Below are 21,437 nucleotides of genomic sequence, written 5' to 3' on the forward strand. Positions count from 1 at the left end.
TCTCGATAGCTAGATTTCATATTTACGTGATCGAGAATCGGGACCATGTATTTTCTCATGAGTCATTCTTCAAAGTCATCGAAACCTGACCTATTTTCAAGTGATGGAGTTGAATTGCTAATGGTTGACATGCAACTAATAACAAATGAGGAGCCATTGAGTGGAACAACTTTAGACAAGGGTGTATGAAGTAATTTTTCCAAAAAACAAGGGGGCACATACGCCAGATTTGTTCGTCGCCTCCCCTCCATTGAACTTACTGAACCAAGCTAGTCCACCCTCACTAATGTATACGGTGCGTGGCTCGTGTTTGGCATAGATGTAGAAAACGTGTTATTTGCTGATACAGAGGTCCAAGTCTCTCAGTCGTATTTGTGTGTGTCGTGAGAGAAAGCGAGCGAGAGAGAGAGAGAGAGAGAGAGGGAGAGACAGAGAGAATGCCAAACACTAGACGGCCATTGAAGCAGTCTGATTACAACACCTTCCCTTCAAGCTGCCCTATCGTTATAGATAATGGAGGTTCCATCTTTCGAATCGGGTAGAACACAACCACCAAAAAACCCTAATTCTTTCTCTGTCTCTATTTCCTCTTTCTGGAATTCTTGATTCTCTCCCGTTTCGTCTCACTGACGCTATTTCTCTATTTCTTCGCTAAATTTATTGACAGATGGGCTGGAGAGTCTGATCCTCGTCTTACCTTCCGCAACGTCGTACAGAGGCCTCGCCACAAAGCAACTGGTAAATATTTTTCCCTAATTCCTTCTTTAAATTTAAGATTTTAAATCATTTTCGATGCTACAATTATCTCAAGAATTGTTGTTTTTCTTCAAAACCATGTCTCTATAATTTTTATTTTTATTTGATAGTAAACAAATCTATTTTACAAAGAAACAAAAGCAATCTCTCTACAGAAAGGAGAAAGGGCAGCCTAATAGATAGGGCCATGGTTGCAAATATCGAAATGTATCTGCCGGTACTTAAAGTTTTTGTCGACATTTAATGTTTCGGGACTCATTTTATCGGTGGATCGAAACATTCAATTGATATAACACTTTAAACCTTTGATGCGACAATGGACAAAATTGCGGTCCAACGACCCCTCACTATTCTTACTAAATGAGCATCTATTTGGAATCTCCATTTCTCTAAATTGATCTTTTGTAATGATTTTGTTTTGCATCTCTTTCTAGATAAAAAAAATTAGCTCAATAGATTGGGAATGTACTGAACTCTACTAGTTAGGATAGAGAAAGACATTTGCCAAGTGCTCATCAAAGAATGTGAAATTTTGTTGTGAGGGTATAAACATATAGAAGGAATGAACAATAAAAGTTCCATTGGAGGACCATCTCCACTTTCTTCTATCACTTTTCATTGGGTTTCACATCATGATCCAAATTACCAAGACAAGAAGCTAGGAAGGCAATCTTCCAATTATTTAGGTTCTATTTTAGGTCCAAGTCTCATGAAATATTCTCTCCTTCCAAGTGCAATAGTCACTAAGTCAAACCTTTTTTATTCACCACTACCTCTTGAATATAAGGAAATGTTGTCACACATGCTCCCACATAAGATTTAGTTGCTCATATCTGCCTTAAATCTTCTTCCTCTACCAAAGATTTTTTGCTGTTTGAGACACCTTTACATACTCCCTATATAATATTGAAGGGTATCTAAAGTTCAAATCTTATTTTTCTTCAATAATATTCCTCCAAATCCCATTACTTTCTTCCTTGAATCTCCATAACGCTTTCATTAATAAAGGCATGCTCATTTGTTTGAAATGTCTACAAACCAAGCCTCCTTTGTTCTTTAGAAGACAACCCTTTTCCCAAACCGTATGATATCGGAAGAATCCTCACTACTCCCCCCATAAGAAATCTCTTACAATTATTTTTCAATTTTGTTTATTACACTCATTAGGATTCAAAACATAAAGAAATAATAAATTGGCAAGTTGGATGGATATATATATTTTTTTGAAGGTACAATATATTAAAAAAGAAGGGGGGGAACAAATTGCAAGGAGGCCGAGGAAGCCTTGCAAAGAACAAACAACAAGAGAAATAAAAGATCAATGATTACAAAAAGAGTTCCTTCTAAAAACAAAATCATCAAAAGATAACTCCGCAAACTCTATATGATATTTTGACCAAAGGTATAAAGAACTCAAGATCTCCAAATAGCCTGCATGAGAACTTTTAACCTTACCATTGAACACCCTGTTATTTCTCTCGTTCCACACCCCCAAGCAATCGCCAATGGAAGCATAGCCCACAGGAGTCTTTTTCTCGGATGAAAATCATTGCTGACCCGTTCTGCTAGCAAAGAGAACTTACTAGGAAGGACTCAACTAATATGGAAAAGACCAAGGAAGATTGATCAAATATTATGAGCAAAGGGGCAGTGAATCAAAACATGATCAACGGATTCCCCATCCCTCGAACAATCAAGTTATCCATCGTAAGAATCCTACCAAGGGAAGTCAACCAAACAAAAAAAGAAATTCTTGAGGGAACCGATTTTGACCAAATGATGGACCTCGAAAGGGATCGCTCAGCAAGAGGGATGAGCCACTCATAGAAGGACCTTACAGAGAATCTCGATTCCTTAGTGCACTTCCATTCCCACATATCCTATTCACTTTCTTTGAGATGAACCAAATGCAGGAGATCAAGGAAATATGTCATCTCAATTAGCTCCCAATCATTAAAATTTCTCCTGAACCTCAAATTCCAGTTAGGATTGGAATCGATGCGAATCGAACAATGCTGGATAGAGCGGTTCTTTTTAATAGAACAAGCGTACAATGTCGGAAATTGAGTTGCCAAAGGAGATGTGCCACACCAGCTATCCTCCTAGAATTTAATTATGTCCCCCGTCCCTGCTTTGAATCTAATCCCTCTGTCAAAATCTTCGCTCACTTTAAGAATCCCCTTCCAAACACTACACCTGTAAGACTCTTTAACCTCTCCACTATACCAACCTAGCCTCCTCTTCCCATACTTAGCCTTAATGACCTTCCTCCAAAGACTACTCCTCTCCTCTCCAAACCTCCATATCCATTTTTCTAACAACGCTTTATTAGCTAATCTAAGTCCCCTAATCCCCAATCCCCCGTTTTTCTTGGGTATACAAATCACCTTCCATCTAACCAAGTGATACCTCCTCCTACCACTCTTATCATTCCACAAAAAGTTCTTCATTAGCCTTTCCAATCTAAATTCAACGGACCTCGGAATCGTGAATAGTGAGAGAAAGTAAACCGGAATACTCGTCAATGTACTTTTGATCAAGGTAACTCTCCATCCTTTCGAAAGATAATTGACCTTCCACGTACTCAATCTTTTTTTCCACTCTCTCAACCACCCCATCCCATATTTTGATACTATTGTAAGGAGCTCCCAATGGTAAGTCCAAATAGGAAGTTGGTAAAGTATCTTGCCCACACCCCAAAGTTGCGTTCATCAAGTGTATATCTTCCACCTCACCTACTCCGAAAAGCTTACTCTTATGCAAGTTAATATGTAAACCTGACATAACCTCAAAGCAACACAACAGAATACGAAGCACCTTCACTTGGTCCCTCGAATGATCCAGAAAAACTAGTGTGTTGTTCGCAAATTGTAGGTGAGAGATCAGTGGTCCATCACTAATCCTAAATCCCGAAAGCTTACCTAATTCGACCGCTCTTCTAAACAATCTTCCCAGGGTTTCGGCTATAATAAGAAACAAGAAAGGGGATAGAGAGTCCCCTTGCCTCAACCCTCTCGAACCCCTAAAAAAGTCAGTCGGACTCCTGTTGACCAGAATTGAATGAGATACCGAAGTGACACATTTCATGATCCAACTGATCCACATAGTACCAAAACCTATCCTCCCCATCATATATTCTAAGAAACCCCAGCTTGTGTGGTCATACGTTTTTTGTAAGTCTATTTTTCCCTATCATCCCCTCTTTCTTGTTCTTAATCCTAGAATCAAGGCATTAATTGGCTATCAAAACACCATCAAGGATTTGCCTACCCCTAAGGAAGGCCCCTTGCTCATCATCGATAATACTAGGGAGAACAATTTTCAACTGCGAAGTTGGATGGATATTTTAATAAGAGTTAACCGACCTCTTATTGAAAAGTAAATCATTTCCACCTGCCCGCCTCTTTGTAGACCTTTTAATCGCTAGATCTTATATAGACTTTTATATGTAACTCTATTCTCAAAAGCTGCGCCTAGGCCCCACTTTGGCCTCCTATACCCCATCCAAGTGCCTAGGCCTTACCCCCTTTAAGTGAGGTTTCAATAAGTGAGGTTAAAATGATTTTTTTATGTAATATATTTTTATTTTTTTACAAATTGTGTTCTAAAGTGTATTTTATCAATTTTTGAATATAAGGGTGGTTTCAAATATTTAGCTCAATTTATGAAGTGTGTCTAACATTGAAAAAAAAATCTAGTAGGTAGCATGCGCAAATGCACATGTATTCCAAAATTCGGGATTTATACATGATCAAAATTACTTATTTACAAAAAAAAAAAAAAATTCAAATAGATAATCTTATATTTTTATATTTTATCATTTAATATATTGTAAGGGTGTTTTTGTAATTTGACATATTAACTAAGGCTATTTTGAAGATAGCATAATAAAGGATATTTATATAATTTTAGAAAATTAAACTCTATCTAACGTTGTTGTAGCGTTGTGTAATTGCAATTGTATATATTTTTATGAAGATGATCTTGATAATAATAATGAGGTTAAATTTAAATGTGGGTGCATTTTTGGTCTTTCAAAATTTTGTTGTCAACAAACCTATTTGGCCTTCTATCATTATAATAGTATAGATTTGAGAGGGGTTTCAAATACTTCAGTATTTGATACATTGTTTTCATTTTTCTTACATGTTAGTTGTGATGACTTACAAGCTTGCCTAGTAGTTGGTAACTTGGTATTATTATTATCTTGATAATGACATATTTATGTCATTTTTTTTGCTCTTTTCTGTATGACCTTTACTACATATACAAAATTGAAAGATTAATTTTCCTCCTAGGCCTTAAGGCAGTCCACCGCTTAGGCCCTCGCCTAGCGCTTTTAACAACCTTGATGCGTAATTTGGTTCAAGAGGGAGGCCAAGATATGACAAAGCTTCCCATGGAACAATCCATAGATTCAACCAAAAAACTTATGTTATTCACTGCCCCCAATCAATACTCTTGGCTTTTGATTAAATGAATGCATGGTATTGCTTCATAACGCAGAACACAAATTGAAGGCTTTTAATTAGATCAAGGATACCTTGTTTTTACAATTGTGGATGCTTGGATGGTTATAACTATGTGGGCCCACCTGTAAAAGACCATGAAGTCTTGTAAAAAATGGCCAAATTCTAAGTAAATTAATGTGAAGTCTTGTAAAAAATGGCCAAATTCTAAGTAAATTAATGTGGAGCAAAACTCTTCACAGAACTTTGTGGAGGTTGTAGGAGTGCCTTTTTGTCTCTTTCTTTGCTGAACCTGATATTTCATCCTTCTCTCACCTCTCTCTCTCTCTCTCTCTCTCTCTCTCTCTCTCTCTCTCTCTCTCTCTCTCTTTCTTCTCTCTCACCTCTCTTTCCCCATCTCTGGTTTTCTCTCTGCATTTCTCCCTCTCTCCCATGTTGGACAATCTCTCTCTCTCTCTAGGTAATCGATCCATTGTAATGGCGAGGACTGCAAATCTGAACATACAACTCTTTGCTTCAATTTAATTTTGATTTCTTGGTTCTATTTCAACTTTTTGAATCCAGATTTTCCATTTCGGTTTCTTTTTTCAAACTTTTTTTAAAATAAATAAATTTGATCTATGTAAGCCAAATATTTCATTTCAGCATCCATGAAATAGTATATATATTTTTTTTAATATCTTTTTTCAAATATATAATAGAAGAATCTGCAAATTGGGGAGATTAATTGATTTTGAAAGAGTGCTTTAAATGATAGTAATGTTTTAAATATTCTACTCAAGCCTTCAGTAGCAACTATGAATAAGAGGGGGGGGGAGGGGGGGGGGGGGGGGGGCGCAAAGCAAATAATGTCCTCTAACGACATATGAAAAAAGATGATGTTGAAATACACACTCTAATACTTCTCCTTCACTTTGTCCCAAAACTCATCCTGCTCAAGTAATCAACTAAGGATAAATTTAGTTCATAATTTTTTACAAGTCCAACTTATGTAAAACATTTGGAATATGTTAACAAAAATTTTCAATTTAATGGCCAAATATCAATCCCATATGAAAATGCTTTATTTATAATCTTTTGATTTAAAAATTATATAGAACCAAATGTCAATTGATTTTTTTAAACTTTTAAACAAGATTTTAAGAAAAAAGCTTTTTTTTTTTTTTTTTTCCAAAGAAATGTAAATTGTGTTCTTTTGCGTTTGCAGCATAACCAAGAAAACATATAATTTTGCATTGGAATCGTAAAACTTAGTAAATGCAACGTTTGCGATGCAAACAAGCATGGCCCAAGAAACCTCCACCTTATATGATCACACACCTTCTTCTGTGTCAATATTACAAACTCCATTCCTTCTTTTCCTAACACTTGAGCTGATACAATCATTTGCAAGTAAGGCACCTTCTAAAGTTTTTTATCTTCTTGTCAAGTATCTTATTTAATAAGATTCTTCACATCCCTCTTGAATAGATATGCCATATGGGAGTCATGCCCTGAGTCAGTTGACCCTCTTCTAAATAGATATGCCATATGTGAGTCGAGCCTCAAGTCAGTTGACCCTCTTTTATTTCAATGAGACTTTTCAAGAGAATTATGGTGTTAATATTTCATCCACTTCTGGTTGAGGTGGATGCTTCCAAGATGTAAATGTTTATTTACTTATTTTTAGGACCTGAATAGCAAGGCTTATCTAAGAAAGCAAAGGTTCCATGACTTTTTTTTCCCATTTGCAGTCTGCTAGAACGTTTGGAGAGAAAGAAATAGGCATATGATTTATGCATTGAAGCTTTCATTCTAAAGAAAAGGGCTTCCCTATTCTCTTTTACATCCATAATTCTAGACTTTAGAGTGACAGACATTTTGAGAATTTTATGTTTGGTTGGGAGGGTATCATGTAGGAGTTATCAGCCATTATAAATCTTTTTGTTTTTTGCACTTCAAGCTTTTGCTTTTTCATCTCAATAATTTTCTTTTACCCATCAAAGAAGAAAAGAACATGTCATATGAATGATCGAACTTTTTATTTTTTATTTTTTCTGAGCACTACATGTAATAGTCATAGAACTGTTTTTTCTCACATTCTTTTTCTGTTTGTTCCTTAACTAGTTCTCAACCTTAGTTCAGCTGCCGGAGAGATTTCATTTTGGGTCCTCATATATATATTTAGAATTTTGATAATATGATGCAGTTTTTAGCTAACGCCCTTGACGCCATTTTCTCTCCTGCCCATAGTAAAAAAACGACAACCTTTTGATCTCATCACCTTGTGACATTCAAAAACATGATCCGATGCAATGGAGTGTAGAGGACAAAATTATATGAACTTTAAAAAATAAAAATAAAAAAATAGTTATTTTTCACCTTTGAATTTTATTTTTAAATTTGGGTGCTTGCTGTCCGTCCATTTTCAACACTTGGATCAAGCTCGAAAAACAATATTTTTTTAATATTTATTTTTGAATATGATATTTTATTGGATTGTAAGGTCATAATCAATTTGAGCCCAACGACCCTTTTTAAGATTTGAATCGAAAAAAATAAATATGTGGGCAGTGGGCAATTGCTGATGTCATTTGTGCCACATGTCAATGCATGTTGGGTTGTGAGCAAACATGTCAAGGGCGTGCTCCAAAACTGCGTCATATTATCAACACTCATATATATATATATATATATATGAGAGAGAGAGAGAGAGAGAGAGAGAGAGAGAGAGAGAGAGAGAACTAGGGTTTTGATTCTATTGTTTCTGATAAAAGAGAAATGTGCTAAAGGAATCAAAGAGAAGACGAACTATAATCCAACATCTCAAAACCAATGTCCTTGTAAAACCAATAGGAATTGGACCCGCCAAAGAGTATCGGTTTCATATGTATTGTTGAACATGCTGATAATGAAAGTGGATACTTCCCTTTGTTGACTCCTTTTCTTCCCCTTCTTTCTTTTTCTATGAAAATGTCTTTTTTATTTTTCCATGAACAACGTTTTACATCGTAGCTTGGCTTAAGTACAAGTTTATATTTTTGTTTTGTGGTGCAGGTGAAACTGTCACCATTGTTGGCGACCATGATCCTGCATTGATGAAATATTTTGATTGCACCCGCTCATCACATCGCTCGGCCTTTGATGGAAATGTGGTTTATCAATTTGAGATAATGGAATATGTAAGCTCACATTAGTTGTGAATATCTATATAATTATGTGACCGAAACTTGCCTATCAATGTTATAATCTTCTTTTTTCATTTGCTCGTCTTCATGTCAAAAACAGTGTCAGCCTTTCAAACCTTGTAGCTTATGTTGACTTTTAAAATTGTCTCCTTTTTAAGTTACTTATTTGGCACTCTTATCCACTCTGAGAAAACTGAAAAAGTTGAGGACTAGTGGCAAATGAATAAAAATCTGACAGTGTGATTTGATACGGAGTACAATGATAAACTTCACAAACTAGCATAATTTGTTCAACTTCAAATAGCATAAATATCCATGTAAAAATATGTGACAATTGACTATTCTTAGATGTGGGATTTAAATCCTTCGATTTTTCTAATAGAATATATCTAATTTAGTTTGATGTATTGTAATCAAAGATTTTATCAACTTGGTTTTCACTTGCTTCCCATCCAGAGGCTACACGTTGCACGTAATATTTTTCCATGAAGACTGATATACAAATGCATTTGATGTAAATGTAATTGAGTCCAAGGAGTTTCTAATAGAAAGTTGTTCTGACAAAATGGTTTATGCCTTTATAGATTCTTGACTTCGGGTTTGAGCGAATAGGTGCAGATGGGTCATCACAGGTAAATTACCAATTTTCAGTTGTGTTATGTATTTGAATGATCAAAGAAAGGTTGCCATGGCTAAAACCTTCATTTTACAGGTTAGTTTGTTGCATTTTTTTTGTGTGGGTACGCAAGGTCATTTGTCTTTTGGTACCAACTTTTTCACTTTGTTTCATCTTGTTTGCATTGAGGTTGGATATGGTAGCTCATGGGCTGGCTAATTGTGAATTGGTTTTAAAACACTAGGTTGTGGGGTGGTGTATGGCCGGAGTGGTACCAAGCTAATAATGTGGCTCGGGAGCGAACCTGATTCTTTTCCATTTAAACATTTATGTTGGATTTTTTCATTACTCTATGTATGACCAATGCAGACATGTAAGTCTGCGGTGTGGTTAATGCATGATGTGTTATGCTTGGTGTAATTTATTGCACTCAAAGTATGAGTGCTTTCAAAATGAGTCTTTAGTGTACAATATATTTGATTTCATTTTGTGAGGGCTCTGCATGTTAATACACTCACAAAACTATATTTTTACTGATATGTTAAATTCGAGGGCAGAACAGGTTGACCATCCTATCCTGATTACGGAATGCCCATGCAATCCCGTTCAATCTCGCAGTAGAATGGCAGAACTTCTTTTTGAGACTTATGGAGTGCCATCACTGGGTACGAATCTCAGCTGTGATTTTTCACCATTACTTATTGAGGACTATTTGGTACAATATGCTGGGGGTGGTATGATTCAATTTTTGGTGGTTTAAAGACAATATGTGGTCCACCATGTGTCAGTGGGCAATGTTGTCAAACTGGGCTGGGTCAGATCTGATTGTCTGGGCATACATTTTGTCCTATGGGGTAAAGGAAATTTTTAGTTCCACAAATATTTATATGGGAGTGAAATCTAATTAATTTACATAATAGTTTCTTTGTTGGTTTCTATCACATTTTCTAATGGTCTTTCATTTGACTCTTTGACTCTGGGATCAAGCTTTTGGGGTGGATTCTGCATTCAGCTACAAGTATAATCAACAACTTGGGATTTGTGATAAGGATGGTCTAGCTATATCATCGGGATTAACAACAAGCCATGCTTTACCAGTAAGCTTTACTAACCTTGATGTATTTGAAATTTTTTAGGAAAAGTACTAAGCCTTAAATCAGGAAGAACTTAGGAAGCTTTGTACTTTGGATTGCAAGTGGGGAAAGGTGATACAACATACAACCATGCAATATATTTTGCGCTTTCGATATTTATTTCAATAAGTTTTGTGCGCTTTCCATCCTTGAATATACATACTACTAAGATTCTTTGGGTACATGAATGAGTGTTACCGACCAGTAGTACAAGACCCACAATTACAGTATCAAAATCAGTTCAAGCTTTAGTTTGATATGGATGTTTATGCTAGAATTATTGGTTCTGAGAAGCTTAATTAGTTGATATAAAATAAAAATTAATTAAGGTTGTGGAAGAAAATATATAGTTTTTTTTTTTTTCTGTTAACCTCTGTCTTTCTCACTATCCTTTATATATAATTTATCTATATGCTTAGACTCATGGAAAAGGTACTCATATGTTCACACATGATCCCGACTGTGTAAATGGAAAATCGAATGGTTAGAATAAAATACATATCTTGATTATCTCTTAGATAAATCCCAACCATATAAATGTGAAATCTAATGGTTGGGATTTATCTAAGAGATAATCAAGATATGTATTTTATTCTAACCATTTGATTTTCCATTTACACAGTCGGGATTATGTGTGAACATATATGAGTTCCTTTTCCATGAGTCTACAGATCCCTGCCTATACATATATATATATATTGGGGTTAGAAGTTTCAGAATAGGCTGATTTTTGTGAGGATGATCTACTCGCCATAGAGATCATCCTCACTAAAAATCCCATTGCGAAACTTCTAACCCATATAGGACGAAACACATTGGCAAAATGTTTGGCCCTTGAACGGTCCCCATATAGATGTATATCCATCCCAGTTTGAGTTCTAGATCAGAAGATGCAGCCGGAATTTTGGTGCCATTCCATTTATTGGGTAACCGGTCAATTATATGTTTTGGATTGATGGGCTGAGGGGCCATGTCTAATAAATGGGGACAGGGTTCATCTAGGATTTCTGGTCTACTAAATATGTCCTTACATATACATGTATAAATGTTTCAATCAATCATTTTCAGCTTAGTTTGTGCATGTTCAATCTTTCCTTGTTACAAGAGCTGTGTAATTCATTCAGCTAATCCTATTTTCCATTACTTATGTTAATCCCTTCAGTTTGTCAACGGTGAGCCTGTTTTTGAAGCATGTTGCAGAACTAACATTGGTGGGTACCACGTCACCGACTACTTGAAACAACTTCTTTCCCTTAAATACCCAAATCATATGTAAGCACACACATTTTTATGTTTCGATTACTTTATGTGATGGGACCAAACTTATTTCCATGGATGAATCTCCGGTCATGTTTTGATTTGCACACTAATAGGTCCAGCATTACATGGGAAAAGGTTGAAGACCTGAAGATGGAGCACTGTTACATAGCTACGGATTATGCTTCAGAACTTCGATCATTTCAGGTGGCAATCTTTGATTTTCCTCCAGACATGTCCTAACCATAGTCACCAAATTCTTCGACTTATTGAAAAAGTTGCGATTAAATCGTGACTTTTTTCCTTCACCGATTTAATCATGACTTTTTCATTAAGTCATGACTTAATGTTGCAATTAAATCACAAACTGCATGATTAAATCGTGAACTTTACAACTAAATCAGATTACAAAAAAAATTGAAATTGAAGCACTAGTAACAGAAGATGACCTTGATGAAGATGATGTGATGATTTTATGGATGAAGCATTAGATATTGAGAATGCAAATGAGGATGACATTTAATATGTAATTTTATATTTTTATAGTTGGAATTCAGATAGGATCTGGGATCTGGGGGTTGTGGTGGGGATCAGTTTGGATAGTTTGACTTCAGAAAAGGGAGTTTTGTTAGCAGTGGCCTCCTGCAAAGACTTGGTGTTTGAAGCTAGGATTCGAGAGGTTAATACTTCAAGGACAGAAGCTCCAATTGAGTTGGAATTTACAAAGGAATGGGTTGAATGTTCCTCAACCCCTAGCTATTCTTGGTTTGTAGAGGAGCAAGAAGAGATGGAGTTGGGGTTAAACTTAGAAGTGAATAGAAGCAAGAAATGGTCAATTGTCGAGGATATGGAGGTTCTGGGAAGGAAAAATGGACATGTATCTAGCAAGGGTAAGGGGAGCAAAAAGTCAATTTTTAATGTCGTTTAAATTATTATCGTGGAACATCAGGGGTTTGAATGATCCAAGGAAAAGGGTAGTGATCAAATCCATTATTAGTAGCTTGAAATCGTAGATTGTGGCTCTTCAGGAATTGAAATAGGAGTTTGTAGATCAGAGGGCGGTTTCGGATTTATGGGGCAGCAAGTATGTGGGTTGGTGTTTTGTTCTAGCTATTGGGATAGCAGGGGGCATTATCTTGCTGTGGGATAGTAGGGGATTGGTGGTGGAGGATTCACTGTTAGGTGCTTTTTCTGCTTCCATTTGTGTAGGTTATCCGATAGCGATTTTTAGTGGGTTTTCACAGGAGTTTATGGGCCATCGAAGGATAGGGATTTTGAACCATTCTAGGAAGAATTGAATGATGTCAATGTTTACTGGGGCGTGCCATGGTGCATTGGGGGCTATTTTAATGTTATCCGATTTTCTTTTGAAAAGTTAGGGGGCTCAAGGATGACGTTGAAAATGAGGAAGTTTGATGATTTTGTTCATAATAACGAGTTAGTGGATTTACCTTTAAATGAGAGGCAATTCACGTGGTCTAATAACCAAGGCACCCCAATCTTGAGCAAACTCGACAGGTTTTTGGTATCTTCTAGTTGGGACGATCACTTTGCAGATTTTTCTCAAGTTACAATTCCGAATCCGATGTCGGATTATTGCCCTATTCTTCTTTAGGTGGGCACAGTTGTTAGGCGGCCATCTTCGTTTAGATTCGAAAACATGTGGCTTTTACAAGAAAACTTTGAGGAACTTATCAAGAGTTGGTGGCCGAGTTCGGATTTCTTAGGAAGGCCGGGAGTGGTATTTCGACTGAAGCTTAAATTCATCAAATACAAACTCAAGGAGTAGAACAAAGAGGTATTTGGGAGAGTAGAAGTGAAGAAAAAGGAACTATTGAGGGAGTTGGAGGAGCTAGACACTAGAGAGGAAATGGGCTTGCTTTCTTCGGGGATTAGAGCTATAAGGGGAGCTATTCAAGAGGAGTACAATAACAAGGTGAATTTGGAAGAGGTGTGCTGGAGTCAAAAATCGCGGATTTGATGGCTTAAGAAGGGGATGACAATACCAAGTTTTTCCATTGCATGGCTAATGTTCACAGGAGGTCTAACAATATTTCTACACAAACTTATAGTCTGAAACGCATGATATCAGACCAAAATTGGATAGCTTGTACTTTGACAGTATATCTAAAGCACAAAGATTGTGGGTAGAGAGACCCTTCAAGGAAGAGGAAGTTTGAGAATCTATTTCTAGTCTTTGTTCAGATAAAGTCCCTGGGTCAGACGGATTCACTTTGGGTTTCTTCAAGAAGATTTGGGGCACTATTAAGGCGGATTTGATGGCTATCTTAACATATCTTTTCATGAATGGGGTGTTAGATATAGGGTTGAACTGCACATTTGTGACTCTTATTCCTAAGAAAGCGGGGGTAGAGGACATTGAGGATTTGAGACCAATAAGTTTAGTGGGCAGCACGTTCAAAATCATCTCTAAATTGCTCGCAATGAGAATGAAAGAGGTTTTATCTTGGATCATTGGTATTAGTCAAGGGCCCTTTGCGAGTGGGAGACAAATCTTGAACTGAGTCCTCATAACAAATGAATGCCTAGATTCGAGGTTAAAATCGAGAATCATGGGGTTAGTTTGCAAGATAGATTTGGAGAAAGCTTATGACCACATCAGCTGGAATTGCCTTAGATATTTATTGGGTAGAATGGGATTTGGCTACAAGTAGATTCACTAGGGGATGAGGTGCGTTTCTTCCCTGACTTGTTTCGGTCTTGGTGAACGGTTCTCCAGAAGGCTTCTTCAGAAGTTCTAGGGGTCTAAGGCAAGGAGATCCTCTATCCCCCTTTTTGTTCCTGGTAGTGGTAGAGGCTTTGGGTAGAATAGTGGGGAAAGCCGTGGAGAATGGCAATCTTAAGGGCTTTCAACTGAGTAGAGATGACCTAATTGTAACCCAATTGCAATTTGCAGATGACATGCTAATTTTCCTAGATGCTAATGTTGAACAAGTGAGGTTCCCAAGAGGTATTCTTTGTTGCTTTGAGACGGTCATGGGTGTATGCGTGAACCTTAGAAAAAGCAAAGTGTATTCCGTGGGTCAAGTTCTAGAGGTAGATGTTTTCTTGGCTACAATGTTGGGGTGTTACGGGGATGTTTTTTTTTTGTTATCTAGGCTTACCCTTGGGAGCCCCTTACAAGAACAAGAGTCAATGGGAGCCCGTGATAGCTAAAGTCTCTAGGAGATTATGTGGATGGCAAGCGAGCTACTTATCAAAAGGTGGCAAACTAACTTTGATTAAAAGTGTGTTATCTAGCATCCTAGTATAATATCTTTCCTTGTTCACAGTTTCTAGAAATGTGGAGCTAAGGTTGGACAAGTTGTTTAGAGACTTCCTATGGCATGATAGAGTAGGGAAAAATAGGCTTCATTTGGTTAGTTGGAGAAATATTTGCTCAGTTAAGAAATGGGGAGGTTTTGCTAAGAAAGTGGTTATGGAGATTCGGGGTGGAAAGAGAAGGATTATGGCGAAAGGTGATAGCGGCAAAATTTGGGGAAGATCCGTCAGGGTGGGAAAGTGGAGCAGTTAGATGTCCTTATGGATATGGGGTTTGGAGGGGTATCTTGAAGATTTTACCTCAATTAAAAAAAAAAAAAGGGTTACTTACAAGGTGGAAAAGGAAACAAAGTTAGATTTTGGGAGGATATTTGGTGTGGGGGTAATTCTTTGAAAGAAAGATTTCCGGTGATTTTTGCACTTTCCATGATAAAGAAGCATCCGGTTGCAAGCTTTAGAGTGTTGGAAAATGGATCTACAAGATGGGATTTGGGTCTCAGAAGGTTATTGAATGATTGGGAGATGATAGAGGTGTTTGAGTTGATAGGTTTGCTAGTGGGCATATTAGTAGATGATCAAGTGGATGATGGAAGATTATGGGCTCCCAATAAAAAAGGTTTATTCTCGGTCAAGGATTTCTACAAAGACCTCACCTTAGAAGAGTATTGTCCTTCCCTCACATTGCGGTTTGAGACCCAAGGGTACCCTCCAAAGTCCTTTTTTTTGCTTGGATAGTGGTTTGGGAAAGAATTCAAACATAAGACCTTCTTAGGAAAATAGGCTTTTGCGGACCGAACGGATGTTGCATATGTTTATCTAATGCGGAATCCGCCAATCACCTTTTAGTTCATTGTGAGGTTGCAAGTAAGGTCTGGGATCGTGTTTTCTCTATGTTTGGGGTGGATCTTTGTGCCCAGAGCAATAATAGAGGTATTTTTGAGGAATTGCTTCAGATGGGGTTGGGTTTTTGCCACGCCAAGAAGTTAATTTGGAGTTTAATGCCATTTGTAATCCGTTAGAGTATTTGGCTTGAACGAAATGCTAGAACTTTCCAAGGAAACTCGAATTCAATAGAAGATATAATTTGATCAATTCTTGGATTTCTTTTCTTTTGGTGCAAATATTCAAGGACTTTTTGACTCGATGGGATTTTGTTTGTAATATTGTACCACCTTTGTAGTTTTTGTTTTTTTTTGTTTTTTGGTGCTTTTTTCTCCTTTGGGAGGGTCATCTCGACTCTCCCTCTTTGTATCCTTCTTTTCAATCTTCAATCAAAAAAAAAAAAAAAAAAAAAAAAATATAAACCTTGAATGTGTTGTCGACTTGTATTCCATATGGGGGTTTGGTGATTTATTAGTGGTTTAATATGAGATTTGTTGATATAACATGAGAACACCTAGTATGAACAATTACATAGACTAAAAAGTCTAGCCCCATTTTTATTTTATTTTTTCCCTTTTTTTTTTTCTGATTCAAATTTTCCAAAAATTTCCCTTGCCGACTTATTCCTGAATCCCGACTTAGTGACTATGCTTCTAGCAGACTGAAATTCTAGTTATTCCATTTTCCTGACAGAAAGGGACAAAGGAAGCTGAAGAGAAGATGAGGTGTTGGCAGCTCCCATGGATTCCTCCTCCAGCTGAAGAGCCACCTTCGGTAGAAGAAATGGCAAGAAAGGCAGCTATAAAGGAAAAACAGGGTCAACGGCTGCGAGAAATGGCTGCAGCGAAGAAGTCTTCTCGAATAACAGATCTCGAAAATGAACTGCATGGCTTAGAATTTCTTCTACAGCAGCTTGAAAATGTGGAAGAGAGCAATGTTCCAACTTTCTTGTCCGCTACTGGTTATTTCTCCAAGCAAGAAATTGAGTCTGCTGTTGTTAGGGTGACACAGTCTTTACGGAAAGCAAAGGGCGAACAAGTAGAAATGGAGGAGAAGACAGAGCCTTCAACAACTGAGAAGTATACACTTATCAATATCCCTGATAATATGCTATCTCCAGAGCAGGTGGACTTTTATTTGAAATGGCTATTTTTTTTCCCTTTCTTTTAATATTATTCTTATCCAGAAAAGTTATATTGAATGGATATCATTGTACTCCTTGATTTTGTTATGCAGTCAATTTTGATCTAAGATGGTTTTAATCAAAATCACTTGTATGTTTTCATGCCAAACATCTTAGCAAATACCCATTTTGCGCATGAAATCACTACTGGCTATTTCAGCTTATTAATGTTCAGCATCTAGTATCTTGGCATGTTCTTAGGTGAAAAACCACCACTCCATTAAGTGTTTCTGAGTTAAAAACTAAATCAAAGTTTGCTGGATTTGATTATCACGAGAGACGTTTTCCACTTTTTTCTAATTTAATAAAATCTTATATGCATAAAATATCAATGTCACTGTAGTTTCATGTTAGTGCTATACATCTAAAGCTACATTATCATTATAACGAGTTGAATACATGAATCTATGGTGCATTTATACAAGATTTATTTATTAGTTTCATGTCTGCTGGGAGAAAATCCAAAATGTTGGGGAAAACTCAAATTTCTTTTTTATTTGAAACTAAACAAGTACATTAAAGGTTGTAGGCCAATGTGGATATGAAGCATCAGTGATATGATTAAATCATAATTACTTGTAAAAGACATTATCAATGATATAATTGAATCAATTGTTATTTCGCACATCTGATTTGCATTACTCCTAATGCTCCTAATGCTTGCTCTTGTTAATGTTCGTATGATATGATGAGTTATGGATGTTGTTATTATACTTGTTCTGTCATTTCTTGAAATACCAATACAATTTTTAATTTTATTATGTTTTGGTTATTGTTGTTGGCATGTTTACATTAAATTCCAAACGTCTCTATATTGGCCAATTTTCGGAAAACTTTTTCTCCACTTACTTGGATCAGACTCCAGTTTTATCTAAGTGAAGTTTAGTATCTTGGGGACTTCTATTCTTATGATTTCATCATGGAATTCGGTTTTCACATGGCAGCAAAAGGAAAAGCGGAGGCAATTGTTTCTGAAGACTACATCTGAGGGACGGCAGAGAGCCAAACAGAAACGATTTGAAGAGGAACTACTGCGAGAAAGGCAAAATCAACAAGACGAGGAAAAACGCCTGTATGTTGTTACATTTCAAATTTTAGGATGTTTCATGTTGATTTTTAACATAATCAGAAAATCCATATACACTTTCTTTTGGATTTGAATGTATTACTTGGCGAGATTGCTGAACACTTCACCGTAAGGAAAGAATCATGGATCCAGGCTGTCAATGGAACATGTTTGGACCAGATTGTGGTCAGGTAAGACAGATTCAATAGTTGGCCCATTTGATCCTGAATCGACAAGGTTCATTAGATGTGATCTGACCCAATTAAAGTGATATGGAACTGGGCAGGGGTTACTTGAAATTGATCTGACACTACGATTGATAAACCTTTTAAATTCGTGTCTCCTGAGACTTATCAACCTGAAGCATTAGTTTTATCAAAATAATTGATAAAAGATATACTTTTAAGAAAGAAAACAATATTATTTGTTTGAGACACCTTTTTTGTTTTGATGTAGAGAGAACCCAGAGCTTTATTTAGAACAGTTACGTGCTAAACATAGAGAGCTCTCCGAAAAAGTTGAACAGCGAAAGCGGCTAAAGACAAATGGGTCCCGTACAAATGGGAATAACAATATGTCAGGTGGCGTTGGCCGTGGTGAGAGATTGAATGCTGCTCAAAAGGAGAGGATGCGCCTCTTGACTACTGCGGCATTTGATCGAGGAAAAGGTGAGGACACTTTTGGAACCAGGGAAGAAGATTGGCAACTTTACAAACTGATGAGCAAAGATAATGATGATGATGACGAAGGCCCAGATGAAGATGAGGCTGAGCTGACTCGTGTAACTTCTCGGCTCCAGGTCAGTTCTTCCTTCAACGGTTGGTTATGTGATCTTGTATTTCGCATTTGTTCTTATAGTTTATCACTACGTTATCTGATTTGTGGGTTCATGGTTTGCTTCTCAAGAATGAATCTGGTTCGTAGGGGGGTAGACATAGAAGAGGGGCATTTAAAGGTTGAAGTGGTGAGTGGGGTTACAAGGAGATTGAAGATGGCAGATTTTGGGAAGAAAAAATCGATTGTTTTTTTTTTGTAAGTGGGTCTTTGGTCATTTTTCACCAATCTATTAAAAAAGACCAAAGGTCAAAGGGGCATGCTATCAGTTTAAAATTTTAGGGGGAATGGGGGATATCTTAAATATTGTGAGACTTATGGAGGGGGATGTAAAAAATAAAATAAAATATGCGGTTGCTTTGGTTCACTACATTTCACGAACCAACAGTGAAATGGTTCGGTCCCTTTGCAACAAATTTGGTAACCCTGCTTCTATCCTCCTGTCTCACTGTTGGTATGTGTGGTCATGACAGGACATAGATCCGATGTTTGTGGCCAAATCAGATGTGGGTCTCTTTCAACCTATCTCTGAGATTCCCCGGACCCGTCCACTCACAAAGGAAGATTTCCAGATTACATTAGGGGTCGAAAGGTTCCGTTGCCCCGAAATTTTATTTCAACCCAACATGGTTGGGGTTGACCAAGCAGGACTCGATGAAATGGCTGGAGTTTCAATACAGAGGTTGCCCTTGAAAGGCAATGGCATTGAGGAGAGAATCACAAATTCAATCCTTATGACAAGTGGGAGCTGTCTCTTTCCTGGTATGGCTGAACGCTTGGAAGCTGGAATTCGAATGATACGGCCCTTTCAGTCACCTATAAGAGTGGTTAGGGCATCAGATCCAGTTCTTGATGCATGGCGTGGGGCCGCTGCTTTTGCTGCTGATGCTACACAATTCTCCGTACAAACCTTCAGTAAGCAGGATTATTACGAGAAGGGTGAAGATTGGCTTCGGAGGTATCGCTTGAGGTACACACTGTAAATCATGTGTCCACACTTATATTAAAAGATGTTATTAACTTGGGATTCTGGTAGTAGTAGATGATCTGGTACACATGATTTTAGTGAACATTGGCACCTCATTATCAGACTTTCTGAGTAAAATTAGTGTCTGCAGATTTTTATACTAAAATCTTTTTCGTTTGATCTAATTGAAGATCTTATTTTATTGCCAACTGATAAATTAAATGGCCTTTTGGCTAATCTTGCCAACAAGACGACCCATATATAAGAATCAAAGAGTGGTATGCTGAAATTGGATTCAATTTGATGTTAAAGTAGGCTGGTTAGTCTTTTGGATAGAACATCTCTTTAGTAGAATCTGGGACAATGGTGGGTTTCAAACAGATTCACAACACATGAATCTTGATGGAGACTGAGAGCCTAGTACTTGGGCCAATGGTCTAACAGTATTAGACATTTTCATGTGTGCCACATTTAACTGTGCCTTAGGTTGACAGCCCCAGAAGTAACAATATGGAACATAATCTTGTTTCACCATTTACTACATGGGCTGGGCCTGTATACCTGAATTTGTTTGTGTATTATCAACCAAGCAGAGGCCGGTTCCGTTTACATCTCCAGACTGATTAGGGCTTTGAGTGTGCCAGATTGCTACAATGGCATAGTTTGATGCATGCAAGGACATCAGATTGTAGATGTCCCACCCGAATACTAAGACTAGGGGCTTCAATGGGTTGGTTCCGGTTCAGTTCCTAAGGAACTTAGAATCATAACCATTATATTTATTCCGATTCCAGTTCTTGTTGGTTCTGGGTACGGTTACAATGATAAGTCATAACCATTGGTTGTTGCAAGTAAAATTTGGTGTGCTTATAGTTAATTATGTGTCTGAGATGGGAAGGTATTTAAGCCAAGCGAAAAGAGTCGTGATAATATGACTCCCTATTTTTCTTCGTTCTTTGCATTCTATCTTCACAGAACTGTCTATCCTTTGCTTTGGGATACAAAAATAAAAAAAGATTTATGATTCTGTTAACTGCCAGAGCAGGGAGTGCCTACAAAAAGCATAGAAAAAGGAATATGGAGAGAAAAAAAAAAGGACAATCTGACGTGGCAGTGAGTGAGAATCGTTTTATTAGTAAGGGTTGATTTTACGTGGGAAGATATTCCTTGGGGAATGATATTTTTGCATATAAAATTTCTCGATGAGTCACAATACAAACGGTATCCTGTTTCTAAAGCAACAGAGGGTTGTTAAAGAGCCTGATCTATACAGTGACTTTAAAGTTGTAATATAGCGATAGTCCTAATATTTGTTATTTTTGCAAAATTTTTTAGATATTTGTAACAACATCCCTCTATGATTCTATAAATAGAGAAGGGGGCCTACTTAATTTCAGAAAGAGAAAATTTGGGAGGAAAGACTTTGAACTTTGTGTTGGAGTTAATTGTGAACATTTAGAAGAATCAAAGGAAGAATTCTACAAGTTTGATTGAATCAGATCTAGCTGATAAGGTTAAACTCAGATTGTTTCTTATTTTATTTTTGAATAACTAAATTGATTTTAGATAATCATTGTTAAAGGTTCAATTTGAATTTTAAACTCTAAATCTTCTTTGAATTTAAGTTAAAATGATTGAATTTGAAGTGAGTTCAACCACCTCACTACTTGTGTGATTGGATTCCTAATCATTTTTTTCTAGTAGTAGGAACAAGATCAAAGAACTCTTCAATGTTCCCCATCAATAATGTTCCTAAGACGGTTCTGTAACTATCTTGAATTGAGTTGTTGTCTCGAATTTTTTCCCAAGAGATTAAAGTACCAAA

The 21,437-nt window shown here is 36.9% G+C and overlaps 1 protein-coding gene across 2 annotated transcripts; it reads left to right on the forward strand.

Annotated features, from left to right (window-relative positions):
* Positions 1-245: 245 nt before the first annotated feature.
* Positions 246-19,797, forward strand: ARP5 (actin-related protein 5). Of its 2 annotated transcripts, XM_086424835.1 has the most exons (12): positions 246-538; positions 668-738; positions 8,262-8,386; positions 8,977-9,024; positions 9,571-9,673; positions 9,996-10,105; positions 11,304-11,413; positions 11,515-11,605; positions 16,256-16,687; positions 17,690-17,817; positions 18,268-18,610; positions 19,119-19,797. In XM_086424835.1, the coding sequence occupies exons 1-12, from the start codon at positions 438-440 to the stop codon at positions 19,626-19,628; spliced, it is 2,172 nt and encodes a 723-aa protein (XP_086280961.1). In that variant the 5' UTR covers positions 246-437; the 3' UTR covers positions 19,629-19,797. The 2 variants fall into 2 exon arrangements, with proteins under 2 accessions (XP_086280961.1, XP_086280962.1); XM_086424836.1 differs by lacking the exons at positions 246-538; positions 668-738 and having other exon boundaries at positions 8,294-8,386; positions 9,566-9,673.
* The last annotated feature ends 1,640 nt before the right edge of the window (positions 19,798-21,437 follow it).

This window comes from Akebia trifoliata, chromosome 15 (assembly GCF_017979445.1).
Source record: "Akebia trifoliata isolate Shusen 1 chromosome 15, ASM1797944v1, whole genome shotgun sequence".
NCBI classification, from domain to species: domain Eukaryota; kingdom Viridiplantae; phylum Streptophyta; class Magnoliopsida; order Ranunculales; family Lardizabalaceae; genus Akebia; species Akebia trifoliata.

Excerpts from the sequence above, each read along its gene's own strand:
- ARP5 (XM_086424835.1), top strand. The coding sequence starts at position 438 with ATGCCAAACACTAGACGGCCATTGAAGCAGTCTGATTACAACACCTTC. Across the intron at positions 739-8,261 it reads GCCTCGCCACAAAGCAACTG|GTGAAACTGTCACCATTGTT; the intron begins GTAAATATTTTT and ends TTTGTGGTGCAG. Across the intron at positions 10,106-11,303 it reads CAACAAGCCATGCTTTACCA|TTTGTCAACGGTGAGCCTGT; the intron begins GTAAGCTTTACT and ends TAATCCCTTCAG.